We start from the raw sequence: 14,810 nt of genomic DNA on the forward strand, positions 1-14,810 counted from the left end.
TATTGTCAAGTGATTAAAGGGGACCTAAGGAAATGGAGAGATATATTAAATTTACTAATAGAAATAGTCAATGTTGTGAAAATGTCAATTCTTCCCAAAGTGATTTAGACATTCAATGCAGTCCCAAGTGAAATCCCGAAAGATTTTTCCATGGAATTTGACAAACTGATTCTAAAATGTAAATCGATATACAAAGGATCTAGAAGAGCCAAAATCCTTTGAAAAAGAACAAGATGGGAGGACCATTCCAGATCAGATATCAAGGCGTGTTATAAAGCTACAGTAATTAAGAACAGAATAGAGTTCAGAAACTGAGCCCCACATATATGTACACATGATTTATTATTTTTTTAAAAAGATTTTATTTATTTATTTGACAGAGAGAGAGCACAAGTAGGCAGAGTGGTAGACAGAGGGAGAAGGAGAAGCAGGCTCCCTGCTCAGCAGGGAGCCCGATGCGGGGCTCGATCCCAGGACCCTGGGATCATGACCTGAGCCGAAGGCAGACGCTTAACGACTGAGCCACCCAGGCGCCCCGCACGTGATTTATTTATGACAAACATGGCACTACTGAGCAGTGGAAACGGGGTGGTCTTTTTAATGAATGGTGGTTACATGAATGTTTTATTCTTTGGAGCGTACACATATGTATAACTTTAAAAGAAAGCATTTATGGACTGCATGAATACTAGTGACTAATTTACATAGCGCTTTCCTACTGTATTATGTGTCAGGCACATAGTAACAAAGCTTTACATGAATTGTTTTAATCCTAGGAAGCAGTTATACTCAGAGTTCTATTTTACAGAGGAGGAAACTTAGACACAGGGAAGTTACGTAACCTGCCCACGGTTGCACCTTTAGCTAGCTGAGCTAAACACTTGAGCTAAAAAGCTGAGACGCAACCGTAGCCGCTTTCTGCTAAAGCCCCTGCCCTTAACTTGTACGCTTTTATAATACGGAAGATGAATGTCGTCTTAAATGAATGAGTCAGGAAGCCGCTCTCCGTCTGGTCCCTTTTCTACCATTGCGCGCGCGCTCACGCGCATACACAGGCACACAGGCACACACAAGCACACGCTCGCGCACGCGCTCAAAATACACTTCTTCGCCCCCTTGGAAGAACCCACCGGACTGCAAGCGGAAGAACTACAACTCCCAGCAGCCATTGCAGGCTCAAGCCTGCTGACGCACCTTCGCACCAGGACGCCAGACATCCGGCGTGCGCCACACTCGCTCTCTGAACTACACATCCCGGCTCTCCCCGCGCACCCTGTGACACTCCTTGGACCGCGAGTGCGGAGCGGGGTTTCAGCTGCGCCTCTCTTGCTCGGACCCGGCCCTGGCTCCAGCTTCAGACTCGAACACAGCTCCACCATGGAGGAGGCGGACCGAATCCTCATCCATTCCCTGCGCCAGGCCGGCACGTAAGGATACAGCCCCCGCCCGCCCCGGAATGCCCACATCCGGGACTCCAAAACTGTGGACCCAGTCACCCGGGAACCTTAAAACCCAGACCCTGACATCTGGGGCTCCAACTTCCAGGACCCTAAAACACCCCCTCCTTACACAGACAGACAGACACACACATGCATGCACGCACTCTCACATCGGGGAGCTCCCAAATCCTTTGCCCACGACACTTGGTAAACCCCAAATTCCAGGACCCAGACATCCCCAGAGCTTAAAACCTTGGATCCTCGACACCCAGGGTCCTGAAATATGTGGTTCTTGACATCAATACCCTGGGACCCTGGTATTTGGAAAATCTAAGCCACCTGTATTTTGAGAACCAGGGATTTTAAACACCCAGAGCCCTGGCACTCAAAAACCCTGGGACTGGATATTTGGGAACCTTCAAACCCTGTTTCCCAACACCTGGGCTTTTAAAATCCCCAGACCTTAAAATCTGGCGACCTCAACACTTAGTGACCCCGACACACAAGGACTTCTGCATTCAAGAACCCTAAAAACCGAGGATACCAACATCTAGGGAGCCTGATTTCTGGATTGCTTGAAACTAGAAGGTCTTGCTATCCGGGGATCTTGACATCTAGGGACCCTGACATTTGGAACTCCTGCAAACCTGAGCCTCACAATATCTAGTCTCAAAACCCTAGAAGCTCAATATTTAGGGGCCCCTGACGTGCAGGGAACATACCTGGGGATACAGAAACATAGAGAGCATGCCACCTGGGTCCTTTGCCCTTCTCAGACCCCAGACTTTTAAGCATATGGCAATTTAAGATTTTTTTTTAAATTCAGATCCCTTCCGTCCACCGTTAGGACCTAAGGACTTCCCCAGCTTCCCCAGTTCTTAGTTTTCCAAATGGAAGTTGCAGTCACCAACACCCAGGACCTGTCTGAACTCTGGCCATCCTCCCCTACTCCCACCCCATCCTCTCCCACTCCAGAAGGCAGCAGGGCCCAGCCTGATCCCTGTTGCCTGGCTGCTTTGAGCCCGCGCTCTTCTTTTTCAGGGCAGTTCCTCCAGATGTGCAGACACTGCGAGCCTTCACCACTGAGTTGGTTGTAGAAGCTGTGGTCCGCTGCCTGCGTGTGATCAATCCTGCCGTGGGCTCTGGCCTCAGCCCCCTGCTGCCTCTGGCCATGTCCGCCCGGTTCCGCCTGGCCATGAGCCTGGCTCAGGCCTGCATGGTGAGTGCCTTCCTCCCAATACACACAGCCTCTTCCTTCCTCCTTCACAAAGTCCCTGAGCTCCTTAGAAACACTCGCCTTTCCTCTCTGCCACCTCCTCTTGTGGCTTAGCGTTCATTAGTGGTTAAGGATGCTGGCTCTATGGTCAAACCGCCTGAGTAGCTCTGACCCTCACTACACCACTTGCTAACTGTGTGACCCTAACCCTTCTGGGCCTGTTTCCTTATTTGTGAAACTGAGATGATAAAAGTAGAGTTGTTAGGAGCATTATATGAGTTGATCCAGTTTATGCCTGGGCTGGCCCTGGTTCCCACATTTTAAGCTTAGCACCACTAAGGTGGTGCTAGAATTGCCCCCCGCCCCGCCCATGGTATCCATTTACGAGTTCCAGAAAAAGCTTGGCTTGGGCTGCGGGCTCACTCCTAAATTAATCACTGTGTACTCTGATTGGCCTGGCGTGGATCACAGGGTCATCCCTCTAGGACACTGTGATTGGCTGCTCCTTCAGGATCGCTTGGGAGTTGGGGGTCAGAGGGTTACCCAAAGGAAGGTATGCTGGTTAAGTAAAACTGTGTTTCTGCTGCGTTCCCCCTCGTGGCCCTGCCTCTCCTGAGAATAATTCCCGAACTGTCTCTCTCATAGGTAAAGGGCCTTGTGACGAAGCACTCATACCTACCCAGTACAGAGCTATCTCCAGGGGCTCTGAGTAATGTCATTTCTCCTGGCTTGCTTGCTCTATGACGTTGGGTCAGTCTCTTAACCTCTTTGGGCCTGTTTCCTCCTGTGTAAAACAGGCATACGAGTTGTACCTACCACCTAGCGTTGCTATGACGAGTAAAAAGAAGTTACTATAGGAAAAGCTGGCTATAATGAGCTCTGTGTAAGTGGTATTACTATTCTTAGAGAGGCCTGATCTGGCCACTTGCATTCCAGCCACCTCTGGCTACATAATGGATGTGAACTCGGCCAACAGACCGAGGATATGGTGGTGGAGGGAGAGTAGAGTAAATACGGTGAAAATTTCCATTTAGGCCCTGGGGACAGGGTGGTGGGGTTTCTTGAACTCGGACCTTGCTTGTGCAGCTTCTGTCTCTTACCAGTAGGCCGCGGCGCTCTGCTGGTCACTTAGCTCTCAGGTTCGCCTGGCTCTCGGGGGTTCTCAGGCTCTTCTCCTGCTGGCCGCCTCTTCACATGCCCCATGCCTGGCACCGCTTTCTGCCACTCAGCCACCTCCATATTTTGGTGTCTGTCACTTCACACACCTGACTCCTGGAATGAGTTTCTGTATCAGTCACAACTCTTTGATTGCAGGTGTCGGAAAAAACCCAAAGTAAAGTCGCTCAAAAGCCAGTGGTTTTCACACTCTTGTGACGGTGACCCTCTGGCATAAATCCGCCTTCTGTTGTGACCTAATACACACACAGGCAGATAATAAGGATGTTTTCCGAGTACCTACCCTGGGCCAGGCGCTGTGGTAATGTGGTGTGAGCTTAACTTCATTCTCATGACAACTTTCTCAAGTAGGTATTGTTAGTATCCCCCTTTTTTTTTTTCAGAGGAGGAAAGTAAAGCCCAGAGAAGTTAAGTGATTTGCCCGAGGTCACACAGTGGGTCAGAGGCAAAGCTTGGATTTGAGTCTGGGAAGTCTGCTTTCAGAGTCCGTGCAGCTCTGGACCGATGGCAACTCTGACAGAGAATCAGGCTTGCATTCTGGGCCCGTTTCTCAGGCCCCACGCCAAACCCTGATGGGGCCTGTGAGCTCTTAAAGCAGGCACATAGGGAAAGTCCTATCAGCCCCATTTTACAGCTAGGAAACTGAGCTTCCGGGTGGTTCAATAATCGGTCCAAGGCCTTAGCCAGTAAGTGGTAAGGGCTGGATTTCAGTCCCAATCTTTTTACACTAAAGCCTCTGAGTCCCCTTTTAAAGAAAATGATTGTTTCGAGTAGGTCATTCTGTTAGTCAGGGTCCAGTCTGGAGACCGAAACCCCAGCTGTAATTTGAACAGGGACATTTCAATATAAAGAATTGTTAATTAGGTAAAAGGTGGTTAACCACTGAAAGGGTAAGAGAGATCTCCAGGGTGTGATGGAAGGAACGTGATACCTGGCAGAGTCTCATGCTCCGAACCGTTCACCCCGTTCTCCTGCCTCATCTGCTAGAACGGGATGACTGACTGGTTTCTGTGTGTCTTTCTAGGTTTTTTTTTCCCCCCCTGGTTTTTTTTTTTTTTAATGCAGATATAAGCCAATGTGAATATACTTATTTGCCCCCTTCCTTTTTTCCTTCCTTTCTTTTTCTCTTGCTTAGTAGATTTTGATTGCCCAGTTTCTGGTTGTAAGCAATGATTCATGACACAGACCAAAAGTCCCCTTCGCCTAACTTAATAACCGTCTAGGATATAGACAAGCCATGAAGCAAGGCAAGAACCTATTTCTTTGAAGTAGTCTAAAAACCCTTGCATGAAAAATGGAATCCCCTTAGAGCATTTTATTGATTACGATTGGACATCATATCCTTCCTCTTCGTGGCCTTGCATGTTCTGCTCCGTTTCCTGGTTGTTCTGCTCCAGAGAGCACATTTGCATACTCTGCAGAGCCTGGAAGGAAAAAAACAAAACCAAAAATCTGCTTCCTGGTTTGGGGCCCTGGGAGAAAGGCCCTCTTCTAATGATCAGAAGGGTCGGCTTGAGGTCATCTGTGAACTATATGAAGTTTGTTTTTGAAGTTCATTTTCACAGCCTTTCCCTTTCCAGGGCTTTGCCCCTTTATATTTCTTCTTTAGCAACTTTTTTTTTTTTCCATTACTGTGGCTGTTCTGTCGAGAAAAGGCTCTCTAAGGAACTAGTGCTCTGTCGTAAATTAATAAAGTATGTCACGCGGAGGAAGAGGAAGTGAGGGCAATGAACCCCTAGCCTTTTGAGGATAATTCGGACCTCACAGCACTTTGGTACAGTTGGTAATTTTGATTTATGGGAAACCTGTAAAATGAGGGAAAATAAAGACTAGCGACCCATTGCTGTGTTTGGTTTAAGGAATCGAGGCATGGAAAATAGAAAGGGCTTGACAGAGTATCCACCATTGTTGTCATCATTGTTATTCATTTTTTATGGGTGCTGGAGGAGGAGACCCTATACCTCAGAAGTGGTGGAAGAAAGCAGTGTCTGATGGTATCATAAGAATTAAAAGGGAGGGGCGCCTGGGCGGCTCAGGCAGTTAGGCGTCTGCCTTTGGCTCAGGTCATGATCCCAGGGTCCTGGGATCGAGCCCCATGTCACGGGGAGCCTGCTTCTCCCTCTCCCTCTGCCTGCAGCTCCCCCTGCTTGTGCGCGCTCTCTCTCAAATAAATAAATAAAATCTTTAAAAAAAAGAAGAATTAAAAGGGAGATAATCAAAGTCTTTCTCATATAGAGGAGGAAGGCTCATTTCTCCCCTTCTTACCTTTTTTTTTAATCCCCCCTAACAGCTGCATTAAATGTATTAATTGCTTGGACATTTAAGGCATTTCCAGTATTTTGCAAATAATGCTTTGGAGGAATCGCATGCAAATAATGCTAAGGAGGAATCCCACGCATCTGTCCTCTTGAATCACTAGGGACATGGCTTCATGGTCAGCTCCTCAAAGTAGGATTGCTAGGTGGAAGGGTAAAAGCAGATGTTGTTTTGTCAGACTTTGCCCAGTTGCCCTTGCTGGGCTTTGTTTCATTTCTGCCTTCCCACCAGCAGCGTGGGAGAGAGCGCCTGCTTCGCCACAGCCTGGCCCACTGACTTGTGCCCCTTCAGTAGGTGAGGAATGATATCTCAGTATTGTCTTTCTCCCCAGCTTTGTACTCGGGCAAACGTTTGGTAGCATTTTGCTCCATTCTTTTCTCTGTACATAGATACATAGACACACACACACACTTTTTTGCCGAACCATTTGAAAATGGCAGACAGCGTGATAACTCCGTACCTACAATTTTCAGCACGCCTCTCTTAAGTAGAAGGGCACTTGCCAGCACAACCACAATATTGTGATCACACCGGTGAAATTGAATATTGATCGTATGTATTAACAATCGATAGTATGTATTAGAACAGTAGTATCTCATATCTAGCACCTGGTGGAATTTCCCCAGTTGTCCCAAAAATATCCGCTATCTCTGTTTTTGTTTTTGTTTTTCTGTATTCCATTCTATTCTTTTTTTTCCCCCTCTATCTCTGTTTTTTTTTTTTAAAGATTTTATTTATTTATTTAACAGAGAGATAGCGAGAGCGGGAACACAAGCAGGGGGAGTGGGAGAGGGAGAAGCAGGCTCTCCGCTGAGCAGGGAGCCCGATGCGGGGCTCGATCCCAGGACCCTGGGATCATGACCTGAGCCAAAGGCAGACGCTTAACGACTGAGCCACCCAGGCGCCCTCTCTGTTGTTTTTTTTTTTTTTTTAACTGTAGTGTCTAATCAAGGATCATACATTTTATTTCACTTTTACTTCTCTAATCTTGCATAACCAACAGTCCTCCTTGGTTTTTGTTTCTTTGTTTCTTTTGTGAAGACAAATGTTTTCCAAGAGTCCAGGCTGGCTGTTGCCTGGGATGGCCTACACTTTGAGTGGGTCACAGTGTTTTCTGATGATCAGATTCAGGTTTTGGGCAGGAATGCTGCCGGAGTGATGGTATCTCCCTCCCAGCGCGCACCTGGAGAATGGATCAGCAGGTTGTCCTGGATCAGTGATATGTGTGTGAGATCTCTCCGTGTGCTTTCACTTGCAGCAAATTTGCCTAGGTTTAAGGGCCATTTTCATTTCTTTTTCTGTGAACTGCCTCCTCCTATCTTTTGCCTTCTTTTCTCTTGCATTGCTGGTCTTTTCTGCTTGTTTGATTTTAGACACTCTTTATATACTAGGTAGATTTACTCTTTGTCTGTGATATGAACTCCAAATATTTTTTTTCTAGCTTGTTATCTCTCTTTTGACTTTGGTAATTATATTCTTTAAAATTTTTGTTTCTTTTCAGGGATTCAGAAATACTGATCTTCTCCTTTATGGCCTCTGGATTTGGGGTCATAGTTAGAAAGGCCAGAGCTTTAATCTTATTTCTGGCTCTCTGTAGCATTGACTATAATCACTCTGTGGTTCCCCCCCCTTCCCCTGGGAGGCCTGGAGGCCTTTGGGGGAGTCAAGGTGAAGTTCAGAGAGTTGTGGTTGGCAAGAGAGTGGGAGCATTTGTGGTCTAGGCCCAGGGCTTCCAGGGTAGGAGGATTCTGCCTGTCTGACTGATAGAAGCCGTCTCCCCAACCCCCAGGACCTGGGCTATCCCTTGGAGCTTGGCTATCAGAACTTCCTCTACCCCAGTGAGCCAGATCTCCGGGACCTGCTTCTCTTCTTGGCTGAGCGTCTGCCCTCTGATGCCTCTGAGGATGCAGATCAGCCTGCAGGTATGGTCTGCCCAGGGCATGGTGGGGGTGAAGGAGAGCGTGGCATTCCTGGGTGTTGTAGGGGCCAAGAGACAGGTGGAGGTGGTAAAAAGGTTGACTAGGGGTGGGGTGGGGGATGTATCTTTGCGAGAGCTGGGGTGGAAGGGAGGATTGGGGCTGGGGGAGGGGAGGCAGGGCAGGGGGAAGGGGGCCTGGGCTTGAGCTGCCCCAGTTGGGGAGTTGGTGCTGGGAGGGGCCCCTCTGCCTCACCTCCTCCTCGCTCCCCCTCCTCCTCCCCACTCCAGCCACACGGGCCTCCTTAGTGCTTCTCAGAGACTCCAGCTGTGCTCCAGCCTGGGGGCCTTTGTATTTGCCAGATTATTCTTCCCCTAGATGTCTTCCTGGTTCACTCTTACCTTTTAGAGGCTCTGTTCACGTGACATCTCAGGGAGGCCTTCCTCCGACTGCTTTGTTTAAAATTACATGCCCCTCTCAATAGTCTTTACCCTCCCCTTGGATCATCACCTGGCAGATTTCTGTCTTGTACTCAGAAGTACCTGACTCGTGTTCTCCTCTACCAGCATGCCCACTCCGTGAGGGCAGGGATACTTCTCAGTTTGTTCGCTGAAGTATCCCAAGAGTCTAGAACAGTGACTGGTAGGCAGTAGGTGCTCAGTTAAGTGTTTGTTGAATGGCCGAGGGTGAGAATGATAGCTAGACAGATATGCATCTCTGGGAGGGGGTCCGGGAGCCCCGGCTGCTCTCCCAGGATCTGCAGTTTTGGGGTTAGGGCACTGTCACCTGATGGATGCTCCTTCCCCACCCCCCACAGGAGACTCAGCTATCCTTCTCCGGGCCATCGGGAGCCAAATCCGGGACCAGCTGGCCCTGCCCTGGGTCCCACCCCTCCTTCGCACTCCCAAGCTCCAGCACCTCCAGGTGGAACCCCCCAACTCACATCGATGTTGCCCGTCCCCTCACCTTGGCCCCATCTGGTCACTCAGATGTCTTCCCCCCCCACCAATGCCCCCCTCCCACCACAGTTCATCATGGAGGCTCTGATTCTGCTCTCCCCCCAGGGCTCCGCCTCCCAGAAGCCTTTCCACACCACCAGGCTGGTCATGCCTGAGTTGAGTTCCAGAGGAGGTGAGTGGGAAGCTGTGGGGAGGGGCTGGGGGCAGGGTGGAGGTGGGCCTGACCCCCTGGCCAGGCGGGAGGACTAGCTGACCATGTTCCTGCCTCCAGAGTCCCGGGAGTTCCAGGCAAGTCCTCTGCTGCTACCAGCCCCCGCCCAGGTGCCCCAGCCTGCCGGGAGGGTGGCCTCACTCCTCGAATGCCATGCCATCCAGCTCTGCCAGCACACGGGCCGGGACCGCCCTGGGGATGAGGACTGGGTCCACCGGGCAGCCCGCCATCCCACCCAGGTACTGCCCAAAGCTCGGCTCCCTGCTGCCGAGGCCTCTGCTCGCAGCTCAGCGTCCCTTGGTCCTCTGCCCCCTCCTTTCCCCTCTTGGCCCCTCATCCCCTCCCCTCTGCATGCACCTACCTGGCTCCTCCCCTGCGAGAACCCTGGAGTCAGAAAGACTGTGGACCCCTCAGACAAGTCACTCTCCCTCCCCCACCCCAGAGCCTCGGTTTCCGGTTCTGAGACTTGGGGGGTGATAGTGCCCTCTCCTCAGGCTAGTGCTCCACTGAACGACTGAAGGACGAACGACGGGCAGGTTCTTAGTAACCAGAGTGGTCAGGATTTGCCCACTTCCTCCCTGTTTCTATTACCTTCTTCCCCCCCCCAAGTCTCTCATTCCTTCTCTGTCTCTGCCACTGTCCCTGGTGCTCATTTTTTCTGTCCCTAGGTCTCTGCATTGTCTCTTCTGGTCACTGTCTTCCTTGTTCTGTGGTGTTGTTGCCCCTCTTTCTTGCTCCTCTGTCTGTCTCCTCATTTCGAGACTGTGTCTTTCCCCTTCCCTTCTGTTCACCTCTGTCACTCTCTCTTTCTGCCTGCCCCTGCCTCCCCCACTGCCATTTGTTCTCTCTTGACTTGTGTCTTTTTTAAACTTAGAGATGTTTTCAAACACAGAATATTCTAACGAATCCTATGTGCCCATCATCCACCTTCAACTATGAGCCTTTCACCAATCTTTCTTCATCTGTTCTCCTCCAGTTGTTTTCTCAGTATTACTTTAAAGCAAATCCCGGTACACATGCCATTTCAACTCTAAATACTGAAGTGTGCATCTCTTAACTCATAAGGGTATTCACTTTTTAAGGTAACACCTCGGTCATTTTCACACCTAATAACATTAACACCTTAACACCATCCGTCACTGATTTCATAATCAGATTTCCCCAGTTGTCTTGAAACTGCTTCTGTTAGTTCTCTCTCTCTCGATTCTGCTCTGCTTCCACTGCTTCTTTGCCCAGCACCTCTGACTCTCTGTCTCTGCTCTGTCCCCACGTAGCCTTTCCGTGTCACCCTCTGATTTGGAGGCTGCTGATTTACTGCTGGTGTGGGGAGCGAGTGGGTGGAGAGAAGCATGGCTGTGGGGGGGACCCCGTCCTTGGGGAGCTCTCAGACCAGTGGGTCAGGAGAGGGGACTGGCTGGTAGCCCTTTGTCAGGCAGCTCCCCGGAGGAGGCAGGGCCTCGGGTGCCCAGCAGGCCTCGACACCCTCCCGTCTGCCCCGCCTTCTGCATCCAGGAGGATACACGGGCCCAGCGGCAGCGGCTGCAGAAGCACCTGGCTGAGCATCTACGCCAGACCTGGGGCCGACCGGGGGCTCCCCCACAAGCCCGAGACCTGGGAGAGCTGCTGCAGGCCTGGGGTGCAGGGGCCAGGACCGGTGCTTCCAAGGGCTCCCGCTTCACACACTCAGAGAAATTCACCTTCCATCCGGTGAGTGGGTCCAAGTGGACTCGGGTGGGCTGATAGGGCCGCTCTCTGTGCAGACGACACACTTTATCCACATAGGTTCCCGTGTTCCCACTGGGCGTGCCCTCTCTGCACTGGGGGTCCCCTGGCTCCTCAAGAGCTTCGGTGGAGAAGGGGGGAGGGGTGGGAACCATGTCAGGGTGTAGGGGTGCTCTTTGTGAAAACCCCAGCTTCCCTTGGACAGTTTCCCCTGGACACATCTTCTCTCCTTGACCTAGAGGGGCCCTCATCCTTCTCGTGGGCCCCCTTCTCGTGTCAGGGTCAGGGAGGTTTCTTTCTGAGCAAACAGTCCAGCCTGAGGTCTCAGAGAGTGCCTGGGTCCTCATAAACCCAGCCTGACAGCTGTCAGCAGTTGGGTGGACAGGAGCGTGGTGCTGGAAGGGCACTTGGAGCAGGTGCTGAGGCTGGGAGGGGCAGGGCCTTCTCCGACGGCCAGGATACCCCCGTCTCCCTCCCCCAGGAGCCCGAGGTCCAGGCAGCCCAGGTGTGTGATGTGCCAGCCACCTCCCAGCGGCCTGAACAGGTAAGCCGAGCCGTGGCGGGGGTTCTGGGCCCTTGCCCCGCCTAGTGGGCCTCACACCCCCACCCCTACTGGCCTGTGCCTCCCAGGACACGAGGGCAGCTCAAGAGAAGGAGCTGGAGTCTCTTCGGGAACAGCTGGAGGGAGTGAACCGCAACATCGAAGAGGTCGAAGCCAACATGAAGACCTTGGGAGTCAACCTTGTGCAGGTGGGAGGTGGGGGTGGGGGAGGGGCTGCCCCCTGGGTTTGGGTCATGGTGGGGCCTAGAGGGCCTAGAGGGCCTTGAAGGGACTGAGAGGACGTCGTGGAGGTCTGCCGACGTCAGAAGGGTTCAGAGGCGACCTCGGGGACCTGTGGGCTCTCGAGGGTTGAGGAGAATCAGTGGGGGTGACGGGGATATAGGGTCAGGGGGGTCGGACCTGTGGGGGTTAGGGGCACCCGTGGGCATCGGTCAGGACATGTGGGTGTCTGTGAGAATCAGGAGGGGTGTGAGCATCTGTGGGCATCTGTGGGCGTATGACGGACCTGTCTGGGCAGGGGCTTGTGGGCCTTGTCAGGGCTTCCTGGGGGGGGGGGTGTCATTGTGGAGGTAGAGGGATCAGAGGGGGGCCTGTGGGTGTCTGTCACTGCTTATAGGTTTCTGTCACCATCAGGAGGGGTCAAGGGGCTGCTAGAGGGTAGAGGGGTGTGTTCTCGTCTGTGGGGGCTCAGGCTAGGCCAGGGCTTTCCAGGCTCGGTGGGGCCTAGAGGGCTGTGGTGTGTGGCTGGGCCCCTCCACTGACGGGAGTGGGGGTCATGGGCTGCCAGGTGGAGACGGAGCGTCGGCAGAGCGAGCTCAGCACGGCGGAGCGTGAGCAGGCCCTGCGCTTGAAGAGCCGGGCGGTGGAGCTGCTGCCCGACGGGGCTGCCAACCTGGCCAAGCTGCAGGTGGGGCTGGCACTGGGGCTGGGCGGGGCGGCTCGAGTTGGAAGGGTGCAGCCTGTGTGACACAGATCCCCTACCCCCCCACCCCAGCTCGTGGTGGAGAGTAGCGCCCAGCGGGTCATCCACTTGGCAGGTCAGTGGGAAAAGCACCGGGTCCCTCTCCTGGCTGAGTACCGCCACCTCCGAAAGCTCCAGGATTGCAGAGAGGTAGGTTGTGGGGTCCTGGGCTGTGGGCGGGGTGGGTTCGGTCCCTCCCTGGGGGGCCATCCTTGTGCTGTGCTCACTCTCCCTCTGCCCATGGGGTCCTGGCAGCTGGAATCTTCTCGACGGCTGGCAGAGATCCAGGAGCTGCACCAGAGTGTTCGAGCAGCTGCCGAAGAGGCCCGCAGGAAGGAGGAGGCCTACAAGCAGCTGGTAAGGGCCGTGCAGGGGCCCCGGGTGGCTCCGAGTGGGCGGGGGGCTGGGTCCCAGGGGAATGTCTGCTGTGTTCCTGTCTAGGTGTCAGAGCTGGAGACCCTGCCTAGAGACGTGTCCCGGCTGGCCTATACCCAGCGCATCCTGGAGATTGTGGGCAACATCCGGAAGCAGAAGGAAGAGATCACTAAGGTGCATTGCTGCGGCCATGGAGGGTTGGGGCAGACGGGCAGACACGCGCGAGGGGCAGGTGCGTGTAGCACGGCCACGTGGGGACCTCACACCCTCCGAAAGGCAGAGCTGCCTGGCCACGCCCCAACACGGAACCCTCCTACCCAGCCCACTCCAGCCACAGCTGACGCGGTGGCGCAGGCCCCGTCTGGGTGTGAGCGCGCGCACACGACTCTGCCCTCAGCCGGCCGGCCCGGGCCGCACGTGGGCTCATGGCTGCCCTGTTCTCTGCCAGATCTTGTCCGACACAAAGGAGCTTCAGAAGGAAATCAACTCCCTGTCGGGGAAGCTGGACCGGACGTTTGCTGTGACCGATGAGCTCGTGTTCAAGGTGTGGGCTTGGCTGGGCCGGGTCGGGGGGATGCAGGGGGCAGGCTGGGCTCCCGCCTGCCTATCTGCTCACAGGTTGGCTTGGGCCTCGGCCCGGTGCGAGCCGTGTAGGTACACTGCGGCTCGGGCCTGGCTGTGCGCCACAGAGGACGAAGTCAGGGAAGTGGGAGAGGGTGGCCCTGTGGGGGTCCTGGAGGGGGTATGTGGGGGGGCGTGGGGGAAGCCCACTGGTCCCTTCTGTCTGGTCAGGATGCCAAGAAGGATGATGCCGTTCGGAAGGCATACAAGTATCTAGCTGCCCTGCACGAGGTGGGTGACGCGTGAGGGGTGCTGGCCGGGGTGGGGCGTGGTGGGGGTGCAAGCCTTCTGCTCCTGCCGTCCCCAGAACTGCAGCCAGCTCATCCAGACCATCGAGGATACAGGCACAATCATGCGGGAAGTTCGAGACCTTGAGGAGCAGGTGAGGCCTGGGGGTAGGAGGGGAAACCAAGGCAGGCCAGTGGACAGCACCTTGGTTTACGCCCAGAGGGGCTGTGGGAGCAGACACAGCCTATGGCTGGACTCTCAGCCTTGCCCCATAGTAGCTGTGTGTGTGACCTGGCACTGGCCAGCAGCCTCCTCTGAGCCCTAGCTTCCACCCCGAAGGTCCTCACACCTGCCTCCCTGGGCCATTGGCAGAGGCTTCAGCCAGAGTATGTGGTGGCTCATGCTGCCACGTTAGCAAATGGTGCTTTAGGCAAACAGATGACACATGCAAAGGCCCGGTGGTAGGGCACAGCACACTGTTGTGGGAGGAGGGTGGGAGGAGCACGGGAGGGACCTCGAGCGGCCTTAATGGAGATGGGGTGGCAAGCAGGAGCTGGGACAGGGGCCCCGCACACAGAAGGTGTGTGATTCGTGTTGCCTTAGATTGAGACGGAGATGGGGAAGAAGACCCTCAGCAACCTGGAGAAGATCCGCGAGGACTACCGAGCCCTTCGCCAGGAGAACGCTGGCCTCCTGGGGCGGGTCCGGGAGGCCTGAGGAGCCCCCAGCACCGGTCTGCACCTGGCCTCGGGCAGGGAGTTGGGATGTCGGGGGCAATGGCCAAGCGCTTGCCCTAGCCGTTCCCTCTGTTGGCTGCGCTCCTCCTGCTACGGCCTTGGCCCCAGACCCCCGCCCACCTGACCCCAACTCTGATCTGGGGTCCAGAACGTGGGAACTCGGCTGCAGTTTATTGGAGAGGGCACTGGGGTTAGGACCTTGGATCCCAAATAAACGAGGGGCTCTGTCTGCAGTCTAAGCTGAGGCCTGGATGGAGACACAGGGTTCAGGGCCAGGGAGGTGCGGCGGGCGGCAGGTGAGACATGGGATCTGTTCGGCGATTCCGTGTGTGTGGCTGTGAAAGCCCACGTGGGACTCCGGAGACCCACTG

At 53.9% G+C, this 14,810-nt stretch overlaps 1 protein-coding gene across 2 annotated transcripts; it reads left to right on the forward strand.

Moving 5' to 3' along the window:
- Window positions 1–1,202: 1,202 nt before the first annotated feature.
- Window positions 1,203–14,678, forward strand: CCDC22 (coiled-coil domain containing 22). Of its 2 annotated transcripts, XM_064574061.1 has the most exons (18): window positions 1,203–1,427; window positions 2,481–2,658; window positions 7,937–8,069; window positions 8,881–8,987; window positions 9,128–9,194; window positions 9,294–9,310; window positions 9,398–9,472; window positions 10,746–10,940; window positions 11,437–11,499; window positions 11,586–11,705; window positions 12,305–12,424; window positions 12,512–12,628; window positions 12,734–12,835; window positions 12,920–13,027; window positions 13,302–13,397; window positions 13,646–13,705; window positions 13,782–13,856; window positions 14,306–14,678. In XM_064574061.1, exons 1-18 carry the CDS (start codon window positions 1,378–1,380, stop codon window positions 14,417–14,419), a joined length of 1,797 nt encoding a protein of 598 aa, XP_064430131.1. In that variant the 5' UTR covers window positions 1,203–1,377; the 3' UTR covers window positions 14,420–14,678. The 2 variants fall into 2 exon arrangements, with proteins under 2 accessions (XP_064430131.1, XP_045733838.1); XM_045877882.3 differs by having other exon boundaries at window positions 1,204–1,427; window positions 9,294–9,472.
- The last annotated feature ends 132 nt before the right edge of the window (window positions 14,679–14,810 follow it).

Source organism: Mirounga angustirostris, unplaced genomic scaffold, assembly GCF_029215605.1.
Source record: "Mirounga angustirostris isolate CCGP_5_RB_7025 unplaced genomic scaffold, mMirAng1.0.hap1 SCAF_11, whole genome shotgun sequence".
In the NCBI taxonomy this organism is placed as follows: domain Eukaryota; kingdom Metazoa; phylum Chordata; class Mammalia; order Carnivora; family Phocidae; genus Mirounga; species Mirounga angustirostris.